The sequence below is a fragment of the Mobula birostris genome, chromosome X (assembly GCF_030028105.1).
Source record: "Mobula birostris isolate sMobBir1 chromosome X, sMobBir1.hap1, whole genome shotgun sequence".
NCBI classification, from domain to species: domain Eukaryota; kingdom Metazoa; phylum Chordata; class Chondrichthyes; order Myliobatiformes; family Myliobatidae; genus Mobula; species Mobula birostris.
In genome coordinates, this window is record NC_092402.1 from 49493884 (window position 1) to 49519428 (window position 25545).

The window sequence follows — 25545 nt, forward strand, 5'->3', positions numbered from 1 at the left end:
GTGTGATTTAAGCAGAATGTTCCTGAGGGGATTCCAGCCCTTTGCTGAGCATCTGACTCAGGTAGTTCCCATTAAAATATTTACTTATTGGTCTTCCTTCAGGCCCATGTGTGTACCATGTGCTGAGGTTCCACCTAATGCTGCAGAAGATGGGTCTGGCCCCTCTACTGCCCAATGCTCCTGTTGGTGTACTACCTGTCCTTTCTGGAAGAGTTCTTCCAAGTAAACACATTTGACCACAAGTCCATCAGGCAGTGGCCAGCACAAAATGTACCACTATGCATTCTGTGGGTTTGTTCTCCGAGCAACCAGTTCAAATATCATGGCCGAATGTTAGATCTGACTCCAAACTCACCCAGCTCACTGTCTCCCCCGCCATCTGTCAGTGGATCATAAGCTTCCTGACTGACAGGGTGCAGCAAGTGAGGCTGGGGAGCATCATTTCTAGCACCCGGACAATCAGTACTGGTTTCCCCCCAGGGATGTGTGCTCTCCCCACTGCTCTTCTCCCTTTACACTAATGACTGCACCTCACAGGATCCATCTGTTAAACTCCTGAAGTTTGCAGACGACACAACTATCATTAGCCTTATCCGAGATGGTGATGAGTCTGCATACAGACGGGCAGTGGAACAGCTGGCCCTCTGGTGTGGTCAGAACAATCTGGAGCTAAATACGCTCAAGACTGTGGAGATGACAGTGGACTTCAGGAGGAGCCCCCCAATACTCCCTCCACTCACTATACTCAATGGTATTGTGTCTGTTGTGGAGACCTTCAGGTTTCTGGGTGTCACAATCTCCCAGGACCTGAAGTAGACACCTAACGTGGACACTCTTATCAAAAAGGCTCAGCAGAGGTTGTATTTCCTACATCAACTCAGGAAGTACAACCTGCCTCAGGAACTGCCGATTCAATTCTATTCAGGAATAATCCAGTCTGTTCTCTGTTTGTCCATCACTGTCTGGTTTGGATCAGCTACCAAACAAGGCTCCAAAGAACCGTCAGGGCTGCGGAAAGGATTATTGGTGTGAAGCTGCCCTCGATCCAGGACTTACGTGCATCTAGAGTCAGGGAGCGAGCAAGCAGCATCATTGTAGACCCATCACACCCTGGACATCACCTGTTCCAACTCCTTCCTTCTGGTAGGCACTTTAGATCACTGTATACCAGGACAAATAGGTACAAGAACAGTTTCTTTCCGTATGCCATCAGTCTTATGAACACTTGAATTTTAGTCTATTATAAACCAAGTCCACCTGTACATACACAGGTACACCTCATTGTATATAGTTCACGATTATTTGCACTATTGTTTTGTTTGCTTTTTGATTCTGTACAGCGAGAGCTCAGGGAAACCATCATCAAGTTCCCTGTATGTGTCCACATACTTGGCGATAATAAAGGATTCTGATTCCGATTCTGATTCTGGGCAACAAGCACCAAGACCTCACTTGGATGGTGGCAAGAGGTGCCCTGCCAGTCAGAATTTTCCTCTATAGATGCCATCAACCCCCTCAGTGTGCTGCCCTTGGGATGGCTAATGGCTGCAGTAGGGAAGAAATGGTCACCCACATCTTCGCAGACTGTGTACTGACGAAGAGGGTGTGGGGATGGGTGCAAGGGTCTGTGTCCTGGTTCATCCCCAGTAGCTGCGTAATGGAAACACAGGAGATTCTGCAGATGCTCGAAATCCAGAGCAACACACACAAAATGCTGGAGGAACTCAGCAGGTCAGGCAGCATCTATGGACTCCACGTTTTGGGCCTAGACCCTTCATCAAGGGGACTCTCTGATCTATGGGCAGTTCCCGGGACACACACTAAGACAGGAATCAAATGCTGCTGGAAGGTCATCAACTCAGTGAAGGATATTCTTTGTTGATGGTCTTCCAGCAAAGCGAAATGCCTGTAAGGGAATGCTGCAGATTGGCTAAGTCCAGGCTCGGGTGTATGTACTGAGGGGCACACTAAAACTTGGTGCCGTTGGCCATGAAGGAATTAAAGTATGTAAGAAATCATCAAACTTAAATGGGTCAAGGGCAGTGGAAGTAAACAAACCAACTGCCTTTGTTCTTACCATGTGCTTGAAGGAATAGGGGCTGCCATTTTTTGAAGCTGCTCTGTAACCACCATTTTGTGAGCTGTCTTGTGAACTGGTTTTGCTCAGCAATAGTTCTATCAAAGAGCTTTAAATTTGACACAATGATGCTCCTGATAATCTGCTGAACTAGAGATAATTTCCAAATAAGAAGTTATATGTGAGGTTCCTTTGGTATTTTAGAACATGCGGGTTTATGAGTCTGTGTCTGACCTGAATAACTCAAGCCGAGTAGGAGGTTGATTCAGAACAAAGAGGCATTAATTTCAAGTCGTCACTTGGAGAAGGGCAGTAAACTGATGCTGGCTTATGGGACTCTGACACAGGTTAGTCAGATGACCTCAAGCCAATGAGATTGAAATGCAACATTTGAACTGATAAGGAAAGAGTATAACAATGAGGGGCTTTGAATGCAAAGGGGTGAGAACTCCAGAGACTAATCATTGGAAGGAAGGCCCCCATGCCAGGGGGTGGGAGAAGAAGGATCAATTGTTTGGCCAATGGGAGAGCCCCTATTTCGGTGTTAAAAACTGGAGAAGTGGTCTGAATGAGTACTGATCCAGAGGAAACAGCAGAATTCATGTTTAAGTTGGTGGCCTGCGGTCAACATAGTTGTTTGTCCAGAGATAATAAAGTGCAAGCTTTGATTAATTAAGAGTTGTTTAGTAAATCAGTTAATAATAGTCAACAGTGCAGCCAATGTTAAGCCCCTCTGGGGAAGGACCACAGTATAGGCTCTTCCGCTATCACACTCGGAGGAGTAGGATTGAGTGGGGAAGCCCCTCAAACATTGAAAGGGATGTTACTTCCCAGGAGCCATGTGATGGTAATGGTGATAGGCATGTTCTCTCTCTCCCTCTCTCTCTTTAACATTTACACTACATATTGTACTGACCAAGAATGTGAAGGTTTTACTACTTCTTCCTTTTGTATATATTTTTTTCCAATCATGAGTGAAGTCTATTGTGGAAATTTAAAAAGCATTCTCCACCTTCACTTCCCCACTTTGACAAAGCTGATTGCCCTTTTACTCAACACCGCTGATTGCTAATACTGATCCACCAGTTAGCACCATCCACCAGTTTCCATCATCATCATTGGACCTCAAGCACTACTGAATTTCTGAACGACAAATCCACAATCACGATGGTCATTGGTGGCTGCACCCCAACCATCTATAACACACCCCTGTAAGTGTTGCAGAATTTCCAGAGCATTTCTAGAGATGTTGAGTGAAGCTTATTGATTGTTCTGGAAGCAGAATTTTGGCTCCTCGGCTCTAAAATAGCAGAGTAGGATCTCTTATGGCACCTTAGTTTAACCTCATTAGCAAAATGATATTTCCCTCAGTGTGGTTCCTCCAACTGTACGGCACTGCCCTTCCAAAAACACAATGCTAGCTCAATACTGCCCCTCTGACAATGAGGCATTCCTTGAATCTGACCCTCCAGCATTGCTTGTCTCCTGCCTTGGCCATCCCACAACTTAGTGCTCCTTCAGCCCTGCCCCTCGTTGTGCACTGTCCTTTCTAACAATGTGATGCTCTCTCGGCATTGCCCCTCTATCAGTGCAGCACTCCCTCAGTCCTGCCATCCCCAACAGATCGGTGCTCCCTGGGTGCTGTATGAAGTGTCAGGTTAGATTTTGTGTTCCACTTGCTGAGCTGGTCTTGAACCCTCAACTTTCAGGCACAACAGCTGCCCTTTGGGCCACAGCTATTCTTCGATATTTGTCTTCCTTCTGTTTTCCTCTTTTAATTATGTATTTGTAGATTTTATTTCCATTTTCCCTCAAATACATTCTCAGTTTGATGTAGGGACTCTGAGTGTGGGGATGAGTTGCTGTTTGGCTCAATGAGTTGGAAATCTACAGATTTCAGAATATAATTGAGTTTTGTAAGGTTATTGAGAGAATTGAGTGTTTTTAATTTGACAGATTGGTTCAACCGATACATTAGAGAGAGCCAACCATAGAGTCATAGAAAATTACAGCACAGAAAAAGGTTCTTCAGCCCATCTAGTTCATGCAGAACAATTTAAACTGCCTACTCCCATCGACCTGCACCGGGACCATAGTCCTATACACCCCAACCATCCACGTGCCTATTCAAACTTCTCTTAAACTATTGAAATCGAGCTCGCATGCAGCACTTGTGCTGGCAGCTTGTTTCACACTCTCCTGACCCTCTGAGTGAAGTAATTTCCCCTCATGTTCCCCTTAAACTTCTCACCTTGCACCCTTAACCCATGACCTCTAGTTGTAGTCCCTCCCAACCTCAATGGAAAAAAGCCTGCTTGCATTTATCCTATCTTTACCCCTCAGAATTTTGTATATCTCTATTAAATCTCCCCTCAATCTCCCACGTTCCAAGGAATAAAGCCTTTTCCTGTTAAATCTTTCCTTATAACTCAGGTCCTGCAGTCCCAGCAACATCCTTGTTTATTTTCTCTGCACTCTTTCAGTCTCATTTATATCTTTCCTGTATGGAGGTGATCAAAACTGCACGTAATACTCCAAATTAGGCCTCACCAACATCTTATACAATTTCAACATTACATCCCATCTCCAGTACTCAGTACTTTGATTTATGAAGGCCAATGTGCCAAGAACTTCTTTTACGACTCTATCTCCCTGTGATGCCACTTTCAACGAATCATGGACCTGTATTCCCAGATCCTGTTGTTTTACTTCACTCCTCAGTGTCCTACTGTTCACTGTGTAAGACCTACAATGCTTAGTCCTCCCAAAGTGCAACACCTCACTCTTGTTGGCATTAAATTCCATCAGCCATTTTTCAACCCATTTTTTCAACTGGTCTAGATCCTGCTACAAGCTCTGATAGTCTTCCTCGCTGTCCACTACACCCGCAATCTTGGTGTCATCCACAAACTTGCTGATCCAGTTATCCACATTATCATCCAGATCATTGATACAGATGACAAACAACAATGGACCCAGCACTGATCCCTGCAGCACACCACTAGTCACAGGTCTCCAGTCAGACAAGCAACCATCTACTACCACTCCCTGTCTTCTCCCACAAAGCCAATGTCTCATCTAGTTTACTACCTCATCCTGAATGCCGAGTGACTGAACCTTCCTGACCAACCTTCCACATGGGACCTTGTCAAATGCCTTGCAGACAACATCCACTGTCTTGTCTTCATCAACTTTCATAGAAACATAGAAAACCTACAGCACAATACAGGCCCTTCAGCCCACAAAGCTGTGCTGAACATGTCCTCACCTTAGAAATTACCTAGGGTTACCTATAGCCCTCTATTTTTCTAAGCTCCATGTACCTATCCAGGAGTCTCTTAAAACACCCTATGTATCCGCCTCCACCACCATCACCAGCAGCCCATTCCACGTACTCACCACTCTCTGCATAAAAAACTTACCCCTGACCTCTCCTCTGTCCCTGCTTCCAAGCACCTTAAAACCGTGCCCTGATGTGTTAGCCATTTCAGCCCTGGGGAAAAGCCTCTGACTATCCACATGATCAATGCCTCTCGTTATCTTATACACCTCTATCAGGTCACCTCTCATCCCCTGTCACTCTGAGGAGAAAAGGCCGAGTTCACTCAACCTATTCTCATAAGGCATGCTCCCCAATCCAGGCAACAACCTTGTAAATATCCTCTGCACCCTTTCTATGGTTTCCACGTCCTTCCTGTAGCGAGATGACCAGAACTGAGCACAGTACTCCAAGTGGGGTCTGACCAGGGTCCTATATAGCTGCAACATTACCTCTCAGCTTCTAAACTCAATCCCACGATTGATGAAGGCCAATGCACTGTATGCCTTCTTAACCATAGAGTCAACCTGCACAGCAGCTTTGAGTGTCCTATGGACTCGGACCCCAAGATCCCTCTGATCCTCCACACTGCCAAGAGTCTTACCATTAATACTATATTCTGCCATCATATTTGACCAACCAAAATGAACCATCTTACACTTATCTGGGTTGAACTCCATCTGCCACTTCTTAGCCCAGTTTTGCATCCTATCAATGTCCCACTATAACATCTGACAGCCCTCCACACTATCCACAACACCCCCAACCTTTGTGTCATCAGCAAATTTACTAACCCATCCCTCCACTTCCTCATCCAGGCCATTTATAAAAATCACAACGAGAAGGGGTCCCAGAACAGTTCCCTGAGGCACACCATTGGTCACGGACCACCATGCAGAATATGACCATCTACAACTACACTTTGCCTTCTGTGGGCAAGCCAGTTCTGGATCCACAAAGCAATGTCCCCTTGGATCCCATGCCTCCTTACTTTCTCAATAAGCCTTGCATGGGGTACCTTATCAAATGCCTTGCTGAAATCCATATACACTACATCTACTGCTCTACCTTCATCAATATGCTTAGCCACATCCTCAAAAAATTCAATCAGGCTCGTAAGGCATGACCTGTCTTTGACAAAGCTATGCTGACTATTCCTGATCATATTACGCCTCTCCAAATGTTCTTAAATCCTGCCTCTCAGGATCTTCTCCATCAACTTACCAACCACTGAAGTAAGACTCACTGGTCTTTAATTTCCTGGGCTATCTCTACTCCCTTTCTAGAATAATGGAACAACATCTGCAACCCTCCAATCCTCTGGAACCTCTCCCATCCCCATTGATGATGCAAAGATCGTTGCCAGAGGCTCAGCAATTTCCTCCCTCGCCTCCCACAGTAGCCTGGGGTACATCCTGTCTGGTCCCAGTGATTTATCCAACTTGATGCTTTCCAAAAGCTCCAGCACATCCTCTTTATTAATGTCTATATGCTCAAGCTTTTCAGTTCGCTGTAAGTCATCCCTACAATCGCCAAGATCCTTTTCCGTAGTGAATACTGAAGCAAAGTATTCATTATCTCCGCTATCTCCTCTGGTTCCGTACACACTCTTCCACTGTCACACTTGATTGGTCCTATTCTCTCACATCTTATCCTCTTGCTCTTCACATACTTGTAGAATGCCTTGGGGTTTTCCTTAATCTTGTCCACCAAGGCCTTCTCATGGCCCCTTCTGGCTCTCCTAATTTCTTTCTTTGTCAGTACCTCCAGTTGAACTCTGTCTTTTGGTGTGTTTCCCCCTAGCTGTCAGTCTGTGGTTTTGTATTTCCATGTGCTCCTGTCCCCACTCCTACTCTACTCCAGCCCCTGTATTACTGAGTACTCCATCTCGCATCTGTTTCTCATTATTACCTGTGTCGCTGCCACCTGTGTCTCATTGTGCTCCACCTATCATCTGCCTCTCTGTATATTGCTCAGTATATTTCAGTCCTGTGTTTTCACCTGTTTGTTGCCAGATTGTGCCAGCGAATTTTCTTGAACCTTTCCAGCATTTGTATCAGTACTCTGTCTGTCTGAATATTGACTCTGCCTGTTTCCCGATTCTGGTTTTTGGATTTCTCTGGATGTTTTGATCTCTGCCTGAACTTTGATGCTGACTTTGTTTGCACCTTGGGATTTGTTACTCAATTAATATCACTGTGGGCACAGTACTGGGTCTGCGATTGGATCCCTGCTCCAGCATCCTGACATTCTTAAGCTCCTTCCTGCTAGCCTTATAATCTTCTAGATCTCTATCATTATCTAGTTTTTTTTTAACCTTTTGTAAGCTTTTCTTTTCTTGACTAGACTTACAACAGCCTTTGTACACCACGGTTCCTCTACCCTACCATCCTTTCCCTGTCTCATTGGAATGTACCTATGCAGAACTCCACGCAAATATCCCCTGAAGAACTGTGGCAAATGTTCCATACATTTTCCTGAGAACATCTGTTCCCAATTTACACTTCCAAGTTCCTGCCTGATAGCCTCGTATTTCCCCTTACTCCAATTACAATGCTTTCCTAACTTGTCTGTTCCTATCCCTCTCCAGTGTTATGGTAAAGGAGATAGAATTGTGATCACTATCTCCAAAATGCTCTCCCACTGAGAGATCTGACACCTGACCGGGTTCACTTCCCAATACCAGATCAAGTACAGCCTTTCCTCTTGTAAGCTTATCTACATATTGTGTCAAGAAACCTTCATGAACACACCTAACAATCTCCACGCCATCTAAACCCCTCGCTCTAGGGAGATGCCATTCGATATTCGGGAAATTAAAATCTCCCACCACGACAACCCTGTTATTATTACACCTTTCCAGAATCTGTCTCCCTATCTGCTCCTTGATGTTCCTGTTACTATTGGGTGGCCTATATTTTTAAAAAAACACCCAGTAGAGTTATTGACCCCTTCCTGTTTCTAACTTCCACACACAGAGACTCTGTAGACAATCCCTCCATAAGTTCCTCCTTTTCTGCAGCCCTGACATTATCTCTGATCAACAGTGCCACGCCCCCACCTCTTTTGCCTCCCTCCCTGTCCTTTCTGAAACATCTAAAGCCTGGCACCGAAGTAACTATTCCTGCCCCTGAGCCATCCAAGTCTCTGTAATGGCCACAACATCATAGCTCCAAGTACTGATCCACGTTCTAAGCTCATCTGCTTTGTTCATAATACTCCTTGCATTAAAATAGATACATTTCAAACCATCAGTCTGAGCGCGTCCCTTCTCTATCACCTGCCTATCCTCCCTCTCGCACTGTCTCCAAGCTTTCCCTATCTGTGAGCCAACCTCCCTTTCCTCCGTCACTTCAGTTTGGTTCCCACCCCCTAGCCATTCTAGTTTAAACTCTCCCCAATAACCTTAGCAAACCCTCCCACCAGGATATTGGTCCCCCTGGGATTCAGGTGCAACCCGACGTTTTTGTACAGGTCACGCCTGCCCCAAAAGGGGCCCCAGTGATGCAGAAATCTGAATCCCTGCCCCCTGCTCCAATCCCTCAGCCACGCATTTATCCTCCACCTCATTCTATTTCTATACTCACTGTCACGTGGCACAGGCAGTAATCCCGAGATGACTACCTTTGTGGTCCTGCTTCTCAACTTCCTTCCTAACTCCCTGTAGTCTGCTTTCAGGACCTCCTCCCTTTTCCTGCCCATGTCATCAGTACCATTATGTACCACAACCTCTGGCTGTTCTCCCTCCCACTTCAGGATATCATGGACACGATCAGAAACACCCTGGCACCTGGGAGACAAACTACCATCTGTGTTTCTTTCCTGCGTCCACAGAATCATCTGTCTGCCCCCCTAACTATAGAATCCCCTATCACTGCTGCCATCCTCTTCCTTTCCCTTCTCTTCTGAGCCACAGGGCCAGACTCTGTGCCAGAGGTACGGTCACTGTTGCTTCCCCCAGGTAGGCCGTCTCCCCCAACAGTACTCAAACAAGAGTACATATTGTTAAGGGGAACAGCCACAGAGGTACTCTCTAGTATCTGACTCCTGCCCTTCCCTCTCATGACTGTTACCCACTCATCTGTCTCCCGATGCCCCGGTGTGACTACTTGCCTATAGCTCCTCTCTATCACCTCCTCACTTTCCCTGACCAGACGAAGGTCATTGAGCTGCATCTCCAGTTCCCTAACGTGGTCCCTAAGGAGCTGCAGCTTGACACACCTGGCACAGATGTGGCTGTCCAGGAGGCTGGGAGTCTCCCAGACTTCCCACATCTGACGCTGAGCACAGAACACTAACCTCACACACATACTTCCTGTCTGTATTCTACACAGGCAACCTGGCTCGCCTTGACGCATTAACGCCCAAGCCCCATTGAGCCAAAACCTGGTAACTTCCTCAAAAGAAACTCAAGATTGGTTAGATATGACCTACCGTATTATGCTAAATGTTCTTAATCAGTCATGTCTATCCAAATACTTGTATCCGGTCCCTTTGAATACCTTCTAATAACTTTCCCACTACTGATGTCAGGCTCACTGGTCTGTAATTTCCTTGTTTATTTTTAGATCCTTTCTTAAACAGCAGAACACCATTAGCTATTCTCCAATCCTCTGGCACCTCACTTGTCGCTAAGAATGTTTTAAATATCTCTGCTAGGGCCCTTGAAATGTCTGGACTAGTCTTCCACAGGGTCTGAGAAAACACCTTGTCAGGCCCTGGGGATTAATCCACCCTGATTTGCCTCAGGGTAGCAAGCACCTCTTCTGTAATCTGTACAGAGTCCATAAAGTTGATGCTGCTTTGCCTCACTTCTATAGACTGTGTCCATTTCCTGAGGAAATGCAGATGCACAAAATCCATTTAAGATCTCTCCCATCTCTTTTGTCTCCACGCATAGATTACCATTCTGATCTTCCAGAGGACCAACTGTCATCCTTTTGCTCTTAACACATCTGTAGAATCCCTTTGGATTCTCCTTCACCTTGTCTGCTACAGCAACCTCATGCCTTCTTCTAGCCCTCCTGATTTTACTTGCATTTCTTGTACTTCATAAGTACTTTATTTGTTCCTACATGCCTCGACCTGCTATGCATCACCTTCCCTACCCCCCAACCAGGGCTACAATTGAGGTTCCCTAAACCTGTTATCTTTACACAGTGATAGACATGGGTTGAACATTAGGACCTACATTCTCGGACCAGTTGTCTCATTACTGCTTGTGGTAGCTTGTTGTGCTAAAGTAGACAGCCTCATTTTCTGCATTACAGTAGTGACTCCTCTCAAAGTATTTCACTGACTATGAAGGACTATGGAATGTCCTGAGATTACGAAGGGAATCATTGAAATGGTACCTTGTCTATCTTTCTTTAAAATTTAATTATTTTTCACGCAGAGCCCTCGGGGGAGAATTGAACGTGGAGAGAGTTTGTCTGTAGGTTGAAAACTCCAATATCTGTAAATCCTTTTTCCAGGAACAACACAAATCAAGTACTGTGCTGCCCACCAGAGGAAGCGGAAGCCTGTTGACGTACTCTGACTAATCAGATAGAATTTTCCCTTCAGGGCAGAATGTGCATTCAATCATAATGCACTGTACTGCATTTACTTAGATTAATCAAAGGAAGACAGAACTTGTATTCATAACAACACACATCAAAGTTGCTGGTGAACGCAGCAGGCCAGGCAGCATCTCTAGGAAGAGGTACAGTCGACGTTTCAGGCCGAGACCCTTCGTCAGGACTAACTGAAGGAAGTGTTAGTAAGGGATTTGAAAGTTGGAGGAGGAGGAGGAGATCCAAAATGATAGGAGGAGACAGGAGGGGGAGGGATGGAGCCAAGAGCTGGACAGGTGATAGGCAAAAGGGGATATGAGAGGATCATGGGACAGGAGGTCCGAGAAGAAAGACGGGGGGGGGGACCCAGAGGATGGGCAAGAGGTATATTCAGAGGGACAGAGGGAGAAAAAGGAGAGTGAGAGAAAGAATGTGTGTAAAAAATGAGTAACAGTCTCGGCCTGAAATGTCGACTGCACCTCTTCCTACAGATGCTGCCTGGCCTGCTGCGTTCACCAGCAACTTTGATGTGTGTTGCTTGAATTTCCAGCATCTGCAGAATTCCTGTTGTTTGTGTTCATAACACCTGTCCCATCTTTGAATATTATCCAAGCAATCAGAAAATTTTGTGGTGCAGTCAAGTTCATTTAATTATCACTCAAACACACATGAACACAGGCAAATGAACAGTGCTCTTCCAAGGCTGAGGTGTAAAACACAGTACCAACAGCACACTGCACATAGCACACGTAGTCACAATTTCAGAAAATTACAGTCGCAAAGAACAAAAGATATAATATAGCCCAAGTCCCTGAGTGGTGTGACTATAGAATTGATGGGAAGTTGTCCTGGTCCAGCTTGTTCTGCCACTGAGTGAACACTGAAGAGCAGCACCAACGGGAGAGGCCAGACCCCGACCCAAGTACAGATTCCAGCGTATGGGCCCTGCCACACAGCCTTGGCATCTCCTCTCCCAGGCAGCCTAATCCTCACCAAAACCAAGGCAATGCAACTCGCTCACTGTCAGTTTTGCCAATGATCCAGTGAAGCGGACTTGCAGTATTCTACACTACCAATGTCCAACAGGCTCTTGCGATCATAATAAAAATATCCAAGACAATTACTCACACTGCGCACCATTCAACAGTACACAACAAGTCCAAGTGTATCGGCAAGTTGACGGTGCCTGGAGGTTTATGGCAGGGAGTTTCTCCCTTTTGCCGCCTGCTATCGGGGACTCGGGAGTCAATCGACCCAGGACTTTGAGACTTTTTTTTACTGTGCCCATGGTCTGTTCTTCATCAAATTATGGTATTGTTTTGCACTGCTGTAACTATATGTTATAATTATGTGCTTCTGTCAGTGTTAGTCTTTGGTCTGTCCTGTTTTCTGTGATATCACTCCAGAGAAACATTGTATAATTTCTTTATGCATATATGCATTTCTAAATGACAATAAAAGAGGACCAAGTGTTCTCATAATCTAAAAAGTGACAACCCACTAAGGGTATGCATTAAGTCTAGCTCCGTCTCTATCAGGCAACTCACTGATGGGGTAGTCCTGCAGTACTCGATGTTCTTAGTATCCAGCAATGACTTGTGATGGTAAAAAAGGCACGCAAGACAAACAAATGCACCTTTGATTGGACCCAGAGTGGCCGTTGCAGCGAGTGCGCTGCCATCTTAGTGGAAGGAATTGAGCAACTTAGACAAACACATCAGGCAATGTGCACCTAATGAAATTCTACAAGCTGCACAAAGGTTGTGTTTTTATAGAGCAACAAGCAATGTGCTGGAGTAATTCAGCATTTGTGGGAGGAAAGGAATTGTTGACATTTCGGATTGAAACCCTGCATTGGGACATCAGGAGTTTTATGGGCTTTTTGTGGAGAATTTTTGTCCTAGGCCTCTGGGACTCTGAGATCATTTGACACACCATCCAAAACTTGATCAGAATGGTTTCCAAGTGTCCAGTTACTTGTGTGTTCGGTTCAACTCAGGGCATAACTTTCCCATGTGAACCTCAGTTGCTGATAGTTTCAGCTATTATGCATACTCAGTCAAATGTCCTGCCGGTACACATTGTCTGTACTCACCCACAAAGAACTACATGGATGAGGTGGTGAAGAGGCTTTTAGAGTCCCGTGTTGATCACTGGACATTTTCTCTCCTGGTTTTAGCTGGGTTATTCAGTGATCTACCTAAAGGTGCTCTGGCTGTTCCACATCTAGAGAATCAAATGTGGGGTTGGAGCACAGTCAGATTTTGGTGCAATTCCTGAATGACAGTTCCTCCTTTACTTAGTATGAACACCGTCTATTTCCTCTATTGCTTTTTGTTCCCCTTTACGTTTGATTGTTTCCACTATCTGACAAAACCCATTCTTAGTATCAGACTGCTCTTTTCAGCCTCCTAGATCAAGAACAGACACTTGAATTTACTGAGATCTTTATTACACTTCTTATAAATTTGTCTTCTACAAACTTTTAAATATAAGCTTGAAAATGTTAGAAACAGTTATAATCATTAATACACTGTAACAAACGCTAGCAAGATTAAAGCTTGAAGCACATTGGTATTAAATAGTATAAATATATATCAAATATTTTGTTGAAAATAAATATCTAGATATTTTTACAGTACGTCAAGCTGTCCAATCTCATTTGTTAAACTGATGAGATGAAACAAGTACAAAGACTGTGTGAATATGAGAGCAAAACGTAGAACCAGAGCTCAAAGCAGAAATGTTTTCTTAATTTCTTGCTTAAAAGGCTTTATAATTAATTACCTTCTGGGATCACATAAATATGTTAAATGGGAAGTTAGAAAATGGTGGGTGAAATCAGATAAAAAATAATATTCTTATAAGACCATCAAGCAAAACAATCCAGAATTATCATATCATTGAAATACTATTGATTTAGAAATATGAGATGTATTATAGTGTCACTGACATTCGTACTTGGGAAGGGCTATTCTGTTTCAACCAGACTTTAAAAAACACTGAAAAGAGCCTAATCAAAATATTCAGGTCTGAAATTATGGGGTCAAGAGAGGACGATTTGTGTGCATTTCAATTAACTGGCATTTCCCCATCATATGAAAATATCAACTCAGTTTTGCAAGATAGATGTATGCACAAGTGCACACATGCATCAAAATGCAGAGGTTTAACATTTTTTTTTCTGAAAAAAAGTCAATGCTCAAGGTTTTCACATGCATTTGATTACTTTCCCCTTGCTCACAGGATGTTGGTATCAGTGGCAAGGTCAGAATTTACTGAGTTGCCTAAAAGAGCTGGCGGTTCTTGAATGATTTTCTAAGCAGGGAAGACTGATACAGGAATTAAGTCACATAAAAGCCTATCTTTTTCTTAAAGGGTACTAAGTGAACCAGTTGAGTTTTAACTAACAATTTCATGGTTTGCTTTGCTGAGATGTATTTTTTCCCAAAAAAATATGAATGCAAATGCCAGGATGTGAACTCCTAATCCACTGGATTAATCAAATAGTAACCACTATACTGCCACATGCATTCAAGATGATTATTTATAAAGCAAATTATAATTTGGAAAATTTAGGTACCTTGTATTTCAAATATTTGTGTAGAAAAGGGACTGTTCAACACAAACTGGACATTGTCTATTTTTCAGGATGATTCCTGACCCACCTGGTGCCTTAACTATACTCAATAGTTGCCTGTATTAAAATGATTCGAAGGGTTTCCTGTAGGATGTCCAAAGACACGGGCTACCAAAGATGAAAATGACTGAAATCTCCGCAAAGTAACAAACATTGTGCAGTTCAATATCCAATCATTGATCTGGTGCACATCTGTGACATCGTTGTTGGTGACCTTGCTGTCCGTGGCATCAGTGCTGTTATCTGAGGTCTGAAACATAAACGTATCAACCATTAACCAGGTCACAAAATTGCCCTTCTAATACAGCAGCTTGATGTCTCACATATTGTATTCATTTTTCAAAGTAAGGGTGTTGCGGACATTCATTGCCCATCACCAGTTGCTCTTGAGAAGATGGTTGTAAGGATATCTTCTTGATTAACTGCAGCCCTTGTGGTGAAGGTGCATCCCCAACGTACCATTCAAGAGGACTGCTTTGTCCTCAATGATCTTGAGCATTTTGTTGGTGCTGTACCTATCCTGGTGCGTTCCTTCACACTCCTTCCTGACTTGTACCTTATGGATGGTCAGAGGTTCTGGGGTGCCAGAAGGCAAATCACTCACCACGTGAGCTGGATATTTACCTAGCTGGTCCAACTAAGTTTCTGTTCAATGGTGATCCCAGGATGTTGATAATGAGAGGCTCAACAATGGTGATGCCTTGTAACATCATGGGTAGGTGGTTTAACTCTCTTTTGTTGGAGATGGTCATTGCCTGGCACTTTTGTAGTGAAAGTGTTATTTCTACTTCTCACCTCAGACCTGAATGTTGTCTAGGTATTACCGCATAATATGAACAGACTGATTAATTTTATAATATTCCATTGTATTCACAACCCGGACAATCATCAGTAAGCATTCCTACTTCTGACCTTGTAATGAAAGAAAGCACATTGATGAAACAGATAAAAATGGTTGGGTTGAGAAACCCCTGTAGCACTGACCCAGGACTGAGATGACTGGAAGCTGGAAGGTGCAATGGGTTAATGCATCTCTGGAAATTGATTTTAAATCTAATGCATAAGTCACAGCATAAAAATCAATCCAAAAACACTGACATTGCAAATCGTTCCTTTTCGCATGCAACCCTCTTAACCCTCTGGTTCACAGCAACACATCAAGCAAACATGAAACATTTGTGGGTGGAGTATATACAAAAATACTTTATATACTGAAATATAGTATAAACGGTTGGTTCAACTAGACACAAGCTAGTTTTCAATTTCCATATTGTTCAGGGTTTATGAAGATCCATTTTGAAACAATGTTCCTTCATACATCCATTTTTCCCATCAAGGTACAATATGTTAACAAAGGTAAGACCTCATGACATATTTTTCCTGATTCCTTTAAGAACAGTCCGTTCCTTTAACAAGTTATGACTGTTTACTCCAAAGCTGCATCCCTTAAATAAGACTACTTGGTCCAACTGGTTTCATGCTGTTGCAGGAAGGTTTTATTAGCTTTCTATAATTAATGTTTCCCTTTATCTATGTTTATTTCCACAGCTGCTAAAGTTGGATCTTTATCACCCACAGCTGCCTTCGTGGCACTTACTTCGTTGCTTGTGAATCTTCCAGCACAAAAGCAATACACAAACCAGGCATCCTGATTAGCTTTGAAAATCTGTTGCTCTAAGCTATTAAAAAAAAGTTCATTTATTAAGCATCACTCCCCAGATGATTGACTCTACTCTATTGACCAATCCTTCAAGCCTTGCAAAGTACCATCCCATCTCCAAACTTCTTATTTGTACAACTATGTATTACCTTGATTGTCTTGAGAAGATCCAAGATCATTTTTGAAAGATTATCTGCAAATGTCCAAACATCGCTGCCATGTTTTGACACACTCACTTTTACCAGTTGGTTAAACTGATTGTGATAGTATAACAAGCCTTCCTTAATTTTCTTCAGGCATGTCTGGAAGAGTCCAAAGGGATATTACCATAAGTAAAACCAATGTATGCAGTGTTTACCTGTGTCCATGTTAATATCCAGTCCCATTTAGGTTGCTACAATTCAGTGCTTTGCGTCCTGGTCTTCAACGTAATTGGCATCCCTCGTGTTGTGTCTGATGATTGGCAGCACTGGGGTAAAATAATATCTCTGGCCAAAACCACCATAAAACCAGAAAGACCTTTTAGTCATGCTAGGGTCAGATTTATAAGCCCCATGAACTCTCTGACAGCTCTCAGGTGTGTGTGGTTAGGCAGTGAGCAATGCTAGACTATGGTTTGGTGGACAATATCGCAGCCATATTGAAACCCATTCTCACCCAAGATCAAAGTACTCTTCACCAAGGCCCCTGAATAACAATAGGGTGTGTTTTTCAGTCCAAGAGCATTGTATCAAATAACATGACAGCCAATTGTGGTCATTCTCAAGACATGAACAATGCCTGTTTTTAATTTCTCTGAATAACCAAGTGTGAGCTGTCTACTTGCATCTCTGATAGTGGACTGGTTTAACTCAGCAGGCCACCTTCAGAGAGCAGTTAGGTACTAGGATGAACATGGACTGAGGCAGAGGAATTCTTCACCTGTTGAAATCCACACAGTGGGGCCATATGCAGAGTATTACTGCAGGTATTTCTGTAAACATGGGGTGCCCATGCATGTGAAGTACAACCCCTCCAGAGGCCAGACAAAGAAATATTGAAGGTCAGCAAAATCAGGAAATGCCTATAAAAGTCTACAAGTTTAATGCAGTGCTACATGGTGAGAAGGTTACACACTGGTCCAAAGGAAAGAAAAGCATTTCAGAGCACTGGAGAAGGGGAGGGAAAATGGGACTAAAACTCACTGGGTTAGTAGGATAATTACATTGAATATACAAGTTCAGCCCATCACTTCCAGTACCATCTGCCTGAACATGGGCTATATCCCTCTAATCCTTGCCTCTTCATGTCTCAATGCCTCTTAAATGTTGCTGATATTTGGTACTACCACCTCTCCAGCACCTACCACCTCCTGTGTTTCATAAAAAAGCTTGCCTCATAAATCTCCTTTAAACATTCCCCCTCATCTTCAACCTATGTCCTCCCATATTTGACATTTCCACCCTAGAAAAAGACTTTATTTATCCTATCTAATAATGTTATGTGCTTCTCTCATTATTTTGTATACTTCTGAGGTTGCCTCTCAGCCTCCGATGTTCCTGAGAAAACAATTGAAGTTTGCAAGCAATCTCTCTTTATAGCAAATACATTCCAAGCAATATCCTGGTGAATTTCTTCTAGACACTCTCCAAAGCCTCCACATCCTTCCTACAGCGTGGAGACCAGAACGGGAGACAATACTCTAAAATGTAGCCTGATTAAAGTTTTATACAGATTTAACTTTCTTCCTGGTTTATACTCAGTACCCTCGCCAAAGAAGGAAAGCATGCTATACACTTCCTTTACCACCCGATCCAGTTATGTCGCCACTCTCAGCGAGGAATGGACTTGCACCTCTGTATGTCAGTGCTCTTCAGGGTTTTGCTATTTTCTGTCCATTCTTATACTGGACCTCCAAACGTGCATCAACTCACACTTGTCTTTATTAAATTCCATCTGCCATTTCTCCTTCTAAATGTCCAACTGACCGCTTCCGAGGGCGACCAGAGCAACCAGAGCAACCTAGGGTGTAATGGGACTGGAGTCATATCTAAGCCTAGACTAGCTAAGGACGTCAGGTGGATTTTTCAACCATTCGACGTGGTCGCGGTCACTTATATGGATTTTAACTTGTCTTTAAAAATAATCATTTATACCACAGAGGCATTTGGTCACAATTTCTGTCATGATTCCAGGAACGTAACCAATCCACCGCTTTACCCTGCCAGCTGAAGCTTACCTCCGGTAAGGTCTTGAGCGTGTCGGGGTCACAGTTGTCACTGACTTCTATGCGTGGAATATTTTCACTGCCATTCAGCTGAAGATTTTCCAAGCAACCCTCCTGCCGGAAAAAAGAAATCGAAGTTCTTGTTACGGTGTTTGTGATTTGAACACCCCATAAATTGTTCGTTGTATTATTGCGGTTGACGCAGGTAGTGCTCAGCCCTGATTGTCACAATCTGGCCGTAGCGCCGGGTCTGAACTTCCTCGCATCCAGGGGCTATTGAGAATTTCTTCTTTGTCATTCTGTCGCATTCATTACTACCCCATCCTCCGCCTCCCACCGCATGCCAATCTCCGTCGCACAGACCTCAGCGCAACAATTTATCTTTTAAAGGACCTACAGTTGTCAAACAAAAGAGCTAGATCAGGTGATGTTGGGGAAGGTATCAAATGTTGGGTCACAGAGAATATTAAGAAAAAACTGCAGATGCTAGAAATCGGAAATGAAGACAGAAGCTGTTGGAAACACTCAGCAGGTCGGGCAATATCTGTGTGTGTGTGAAGACAGAGAGAGACAGAGAGGTGAGAAAGCCCACTAATATGGGGCGGTGGAGTGAATGTTCTTTTGATCTTTCGAACCAAAGCCCTGCGTTAGGGTAAGGGTGATAATATCTGTAGGGAGAGAATGAGGAGAGTCCAAAATTTTGCGGGCATTTATACGAATTCGATTGAGTTCTGTTGAGGTTTCAGTGAGCACATGCAGACTACCTCCGTTTAGGTTGCGAGGGAATCTTAGTTTATTCCACACGATTGGTACATTTATCTACGAAACTAATCGTCTGAAGATTTGAGAATTACCATAGGAAATAAGTTATCCCAATATACCATCATTTTGTAATCAGTTTAAGTTAATAGTTTTGTATGGATTTGAAAGCTTCATACATAGAAAGCAAGTTCAAAATTATTGAAAGTGATTTAAACCTTACCTAAATTATTGTAAAATTGAACTAATTAAGCTCTAAATAATAACAAATATAATTATGGAAATTCATTATTGCGAAGTTTTTTTGTATATTTAGTTCATTTTCTAAACAATTAAACGCTTAAAGATGCAGTGTAAGTTTGCTTTACAGCACTTAATTGAGAAATACCGATTTCTTCTAGTGCAAACTTTCTTTGTAGTGGGATTACTTATTGATTAAGCCTTAAACAAATTGGGCAAATAATATTCAATTTGCAGCAACTCACCGGTCTATGTGTGTAGTTAAAAATCTTTGAAGTGAGATTCCTGGAAAGAGTTCGACAGGATATCCAACTGGGCCGCTGATCTGATTCTGATTCCGCGACGCCGGCCACACCGAGTAGCCAGACCAGCGCTAGCACCCCGAAGCATCCCTCCATCACTCCTTGAAAAAAAATCACAGCTAAACACTGAACCACAGCAGATTGTCGAACACAATCCAATACAAGGCACAGCAGATCCCGCCTTTATACTGACCTACACGTTAGAGCGGAATTTCCCAGTTCAAGTTCGGAAAGCGCGGTTTCTTTACAAATAACGTACCTACACCAATGTACCTGTCTCACTCATGTCCACCGCATCCTGAACAAAAACACCCAACCCACGCTTTCCACTGGATAGTCATATGTTCAAAAAAGATTAGTTGATTGTATTTGGTTATTCGAGCTTGCATCAGCAACTGGATTACGAATTCCTCTAGTCTTTATTGCTTAAGAAATTTCGGTGAGCGATTAATTTCCTGCGGACGTTTTATTTCCCTCATCTGCATAAAATTGTCATGGTCTGGATTGGGTTCCCTTTAAATTTACTTTGTTTGTGTTACGATCCGGACCGTTGACTCCCTGTTTCCCTTTGATTCCCTGTTTTCCCGTGTCCCTTGGGCTTGGTGATTAGAGGCAATTTACCCTCGGCTGAACCGACAGTTTATCAGTCTCCGGCTTTCAGTCGTTCGGGGCCAGAACGTTAATAAAGTCACCGAAGGTAGTGAGAGTCACTGTCATCTGGCCAGAGCCAACTAAGTTTCTTGCTGGAGCAAGCGCCAGCAAGCCTCCTTCCCTTGTCAGTACGGGTCAAAGTTAACCCGCTGGAGGTGAGTTAAGAGCTCGCCGCGGCTTGGAGCGTACTTGGGCCCAGTTATAGTTCTGTCCATTGTTGTGTGGTCTCCGTATCCATGTCCTACGTCTAAAAGGGGTCCCAGCCCTGTACCCTGGAAGGGTCCTGACCCTGTGTCAAGAAGTGTCCTGACTCCGTCCTGTGTCTGAGGAGGATTCCCGGCTCAGTGTTTTATGTCCTGTGCCTGAGTCTGTCCAATGAATAAGAGGCCCTGGCTCTTGAGGTTTCAAGTATCGAGCCCTGGCACTGGAGGTCCGTGTTCCGAGTCTTAAGCCCAGACCCTTAGTCCCAGCCTAGTCCAGGGCCTGAGTCCTTGTCCATTACGCTATTCCCGCTTCTGCCTTGCTCTCCTTGTAACGAGCAATATATCAGTTTAGTTAACCTCACAAGAGGTGTTAGTGTCTTGCACTTGGGTCCACCCTTGCTCCCCACCTTGTGACAAAAATAGTTGTCAATTTAAGGGCAAAAGGGAAAACTGATGACAAAGTGTAAAATCTGGAGTTTTGGCTGGAAATTATTTCCTTCTCCAAATTAATAAGTACTTCAAATGAGTTGAGGGTGTTCAAGTGAACATGAAGAATGTGACAATATCCTAATGGTGTGTGAGGAAACTAACATTTCTCTTGAAATGTCATGCATTTTTTTAAAAAAAAGTTTCATCAGAATATTTGCCCGTTTTCTGGAGAAATTAAAAATGCTCTAAATACTGGGAGTCAGACGGAGATTTCACTGAATTTAATTACTGATTTAACTAATTTTACCTTTCACCTTTTAGCTACGAGTATCAAATCATAGGGAAGAAAGCTGAGTAAATTCAATTAAGGTGCAGATCTGCCATCTTTAGCCCCCTTTTTCAGTCTGTAGTTCCATGAGAATCTCTTTCAATGTTTTATTACAAAATGCTGGTGTATAAGCAGCTGAATTTGGGCTGGGTGATCTGTGGTGAAATTCTGAGGATTGAGCAACAGAAAGCTTCACAAAGAGCTGTGGTGAAGAAAGATGAGGTTACTGGACTGGTAATTTGATTCAAAGGCAGTCATGGGTAGGCAAGATAAATGCTGACCTTGCCAGCTATGTCCACAGGCCATGAACAAATAAAAAGGAACTGAAAGAGGTTGAAATAAAGCAATTTTGTCAGATAAAAACAGCATGTAAAAATAGAAAAGGAACTTCTCCCACTTAGAGGCTCCAGCCCATTTTAGATGGACAGATCACCTGTAGACACTTGCAATTTCAGGCACTAACAGTCTTTCCTCTTTTAACATATGCAGAGGAGAATAAGCAACTATCCACTGTTGATAGCTGAGCATAGTTAACATTTCCTGTATGTGTTGTTGAGATGGCACAATATGAGCAGGACAGGTTACAGCTCTGAGGTTGAATATTTGAGTTGATGCTTTCATGATCTCAGCTAGTCTATTCCTTACAGTGGCAGAGAGCTGGATATTTCCTTATTTGGGAAAAGGAGGACTGCAGCATGCTCTCCTGATAACTGCTATGTACCACTCACATACCACAAAATCATGAAATTCCTGAACAATGGAATTCTCTCCCATGCACTCTGACTTAGTTATAGTCCAAGGACCAGATAAGTTCCTTAAAAAGACCAAAAATATTTCACCTTGAAAAATTACACATTTCTATGTTCTAAAATTCAAGACAGTAGTACGGTAAGAAGGAAGGTTGTTTGAGACTAGAAGCAAAGAAGTTTTAAGAGTTTATCGGTTTCCACAAAAAAAAATACCCAACAAGATTTACCTATAGGATTCCCAATTTATTCTAATTTCTCCTGGCCCTTCATGGAGCTAGATCTGTGCAAATTTCCTCCATTCAGACTTTTCAACCCAAATTATAAACATTGTTTAAAGCATACTTTCTTAGAGTTTTAAGGAGATTCTGCAGATCATTGAGGACACTGCAAAGCTTCTACTGATGTGCTGTAGAAAACATTTTGACTGCTTGCTTCATGGCTTGGTCTGGAAACTCCAATGCACAGGAATGCAGGGAGAGTACAGAGAGTGGTGGACTTGGCCAGCTCCATCTCATGTACAGATCTCCTCACCAACAAGGACATCTACAAGAGTTGATGCCTCAGGAATATGACATCATGTCCTCTTCTCCTTGCAGTCATCAGCCAGGAGGTACAGGAACCTCACGCCTTAAGGTTCAACAATAGTTTCTTCCCTTATGCCATGAGGTTCTTGAACTGACCTGAAAATTCTTAACACTACCTCGGAATATATTTCTTTCTCTTTTCCCTCAACATTCATTAATGTTGTATCTATTTTGTCATCTAATTTATATATAATTTGTTAACTTCAGTTTATACTAATTCATGTTTGTCATGTACTACGCTGCTGCAAAAAAGATCATTTTCATGGCATTGAGTATGTATGCCTAAGAAAACCAACTTAAACTTGAATAACTAAAAATAAAACAAGAAACTGCAAATCCTGGAGATCTGGAAAAAAAACAGGAAATCTGAATCAAAAACCGAAAATGCTGCAAAACTCAACAAATCAAGCAGCAACTGTGGACAAGAAAACTAAACGATCGCAAGCAGAAAGATTGACTCTTTCTCAACATTAAGACATGTTCAAAACTATTTGTGGAAATAATGAAGCATGCTACCACACAACAGGAAATTCTGGGACCCCTTTTTTACTTCCTGATATAATCTCTCAGTCCTCTCATTTGCAGTGAGAAAGTGGTCAATTCACATGATTGTTTCCCCATAATCCAATTGTGCATTCCCTGAGTGATTCTGGTCACTTACCTAGATCTCATCAGGAGCTGCAATCTTTTTTGCACTGCTGATGAATTTTCAGCGATTCAGGAATAGCTTCTTCCCCTCTGCTATCCAATTCCTAAATGAACATTGACCCCATGAACACTACCTAACTTTTTAAATATATGTTATTTCTGTTATTGCACAATTTATATTCTGTTCAATATACATAGACAGTAATTTATTTATTATTATCATTTTTTGTCTTCCTCTTCTATATTATGTATTGCATTGAACTGCTGCTGCTAGTTAACAAATTTCACATCACATGCTAGTGATAATAAACTTGATTCTGATCCTAAGTGTGGATCCCTTACTTTTCTCATGTTCCATCCATATTAGTTTCTTTCAAATTAAGTAATGCTCTTTTCTTGGGTGGTTTTCTCCTCGTGTAGAGTGAACTTCATCTGCCACCGGTCTGTCCAATTCCAAAGTATATTCAAACCAATCCTGCTTTGGAATCTATTGCCCTTTATTAGCTTTGTATCATCTGAAAAGTTAGATATTGCACTTGTGCTTGGTATCTTCAGATAATTTACAAAGTTATTAAACCAAATGCATTTCTGCCTATGTGTCACAGGCTTGCTCTTTCCTGGTTTCATAGAAACTTAAAAATTACTGATATAGTAATAAATCATTCAGCTCTTCTAGTTCATGCCTCTTCATCCCACTCATCCTCTTTGTTTCTTAATATCACTACAAAGCTTTCTATTATACTTCCCTTCTCTCGTCATATTTGATTCAAGAATTTCTTTCACAGTGCAGAAGTGACATTTAGTAGTAAATCAATCTCACTCTGTGTCATTTTCCTTCATCACCTATAAAGTTTTTGTCTTCCTCTTTATGAGTTTCATGACTGTTCCATAGTTCTTCCAAGCTCCCAGGCATATCCATGTCTCCAAGGACATTTAGATTTGATAAACACTTCAAAGTGGCCCTTTGGAAATCTGACAGTTTTGTTTGGGTTTTAGTGATGTCTCCAGTGCCAGATGCACTCATATTCACCAGTACTAAAGCTTCACCTATATCAAACAGAGTGTATGTCATTCTTAAAGAATAGTTTAGACAAGCATTTGGTATAAGGATAACTATTTGGCTGGAAAGGTTGGTTAGTTAAATAGCCACTATAAACTGTCCATAGTATGTAGGTGAGTGATAAAATCTGTTGGTGGGAATGTGGGAAGAATTAAAACTGGAATTAATGTAATGGTAATTGGATGGCTGATGGCTGACACAGACTTGGATAGCTGTGCTCTATCTCTACATAACTATAAAACATCAACATGATCAGATTGTTTGGGTGTTTATATGCTCTATTATAGGTGACAATAGCAGCTTGATTGTAGTACTTCTATCTCTAAGACACAGGCTTGTAGCTTCAAATCCACTTCTGAGCCTTGAGCACATATTCCAGGATGGCATCCATGACTGTTGGAGGTGCCATCTTTCAGATGAGACATTAACCCAAAGTCTTGTCCTCTCTCTCAGATGGATGTAATAGATCTCAAGGCATGATTAAAATGTTGTCCTGGTCAATATTTATGACTTCAGGAAGGATGGGCGGGGGGGGGGGAGGGGGGGAGGGTGCACATGCTCCTGTCTACGTCAACAATACTGAGGCTGAGAGGGTTGAGAACTTCAATTTTCCAAGTGTGAACATCACCAATATCCTGCCCTGGTCCAACCACATTCCAGAAAGCTCACCATGAAGACTGTTCAGCCTTACCGGTTGTTATCAATTCACCATAGAAAGCATTCTGTCTGGATGCATAATGGCTTAGTATGGAAACTGCTCTGCCCGTGACTGCAATAAACTGCAGAGAGTTGTAGACACAACTCAGCACATCACGGAAACGAGCTTCCTGTCTATGGACTCTATACTTCTCACTGCCTCAGTAAAGCAGTCAACATAAACAGAGATCCCACCCAGCCCGAACATTGTCTCTTCATCTCTCTCCTATCGGACAGAAGATACAAAAGCCTGAAAGCATGTACCACCAGGCTCAAGGACAGCTCCTATCCCACTGTTATCAGACACCTGAACAAACCTCTTGCATGATAAGATAGACTATTGGCCTTGTTGTGATCTTGCTCTTTATTGTTTACCTACATTGCACTTTTTGGTAGCTTTTGCACTTTATCCTGCATTGTTATTGTTTTGCCTTGTTCT

At 42.7% G+C, this 25545-nt stretch overlaps 1 protein-coding gene across 3 annotated transcripts; it reads right to left on the reverse strand.

Annotated features, from left to right (window-relative positions):
• Window positions 1–13409: 13409 nt before the first annotated feature.
• On the reverse strand, window positions 13410–20157 carry LOC140191485 (interleukin-23 subunit alpha-like). Of its 3 annotated transcripts, none has more exons than XM_072248939.1 (5): window positions 20032–20157; window positions 19702–19859; window positions 18470–18571; window positions 16401–16553; window positions 13410–14841 (listed from the first exon to the last, which is right to left on the reverse strand). In XM_072248939.1, the coding sequence occupies exons 1-5, from the start codon at window positions 20042–20044 to the stop codon at window positions 14638–14640; spliced, it is 630 nt and encodes a 209-aa protein (XP_072105040.1). In that variant the 5' UTR covers window positions 20045–20157; the 3' UTR covers window positions 13410–14637. The 3 variants fall into 3 exon arrangements, with proteins under 3 accessions (XP_072105040.1, XP_072105041.1, XP_072105042.1); XM_072248940.1 differs by having other exon boundaries at window positions 20018–20157; XM_072248941.1 differs by having other exon boundaries at window positions 19952–20157.
• Window positions 20158–25545: the final 5388 nt, after the last annotated feature.

Bases quoted from the DNA above. Each gene is read 5' to 3' on its own strand.
- LOC140191485 (XM_072248939.1), bottom strand. The intron at 18,572-19,701 runs GTGAGTTGCTGC...TTTTTCCGGCAG, and splicing joins TTAACTACACACATAGACCG to GAGGGTTGCTTGGAAAATCT. The intron at 14,842-16,400 runs GTAATACATAGT...TTTATGTTTCAG, and splicing joins ATCTTCTCAAGACAATCAAG to ACCTCAGATAACAGCACTGA.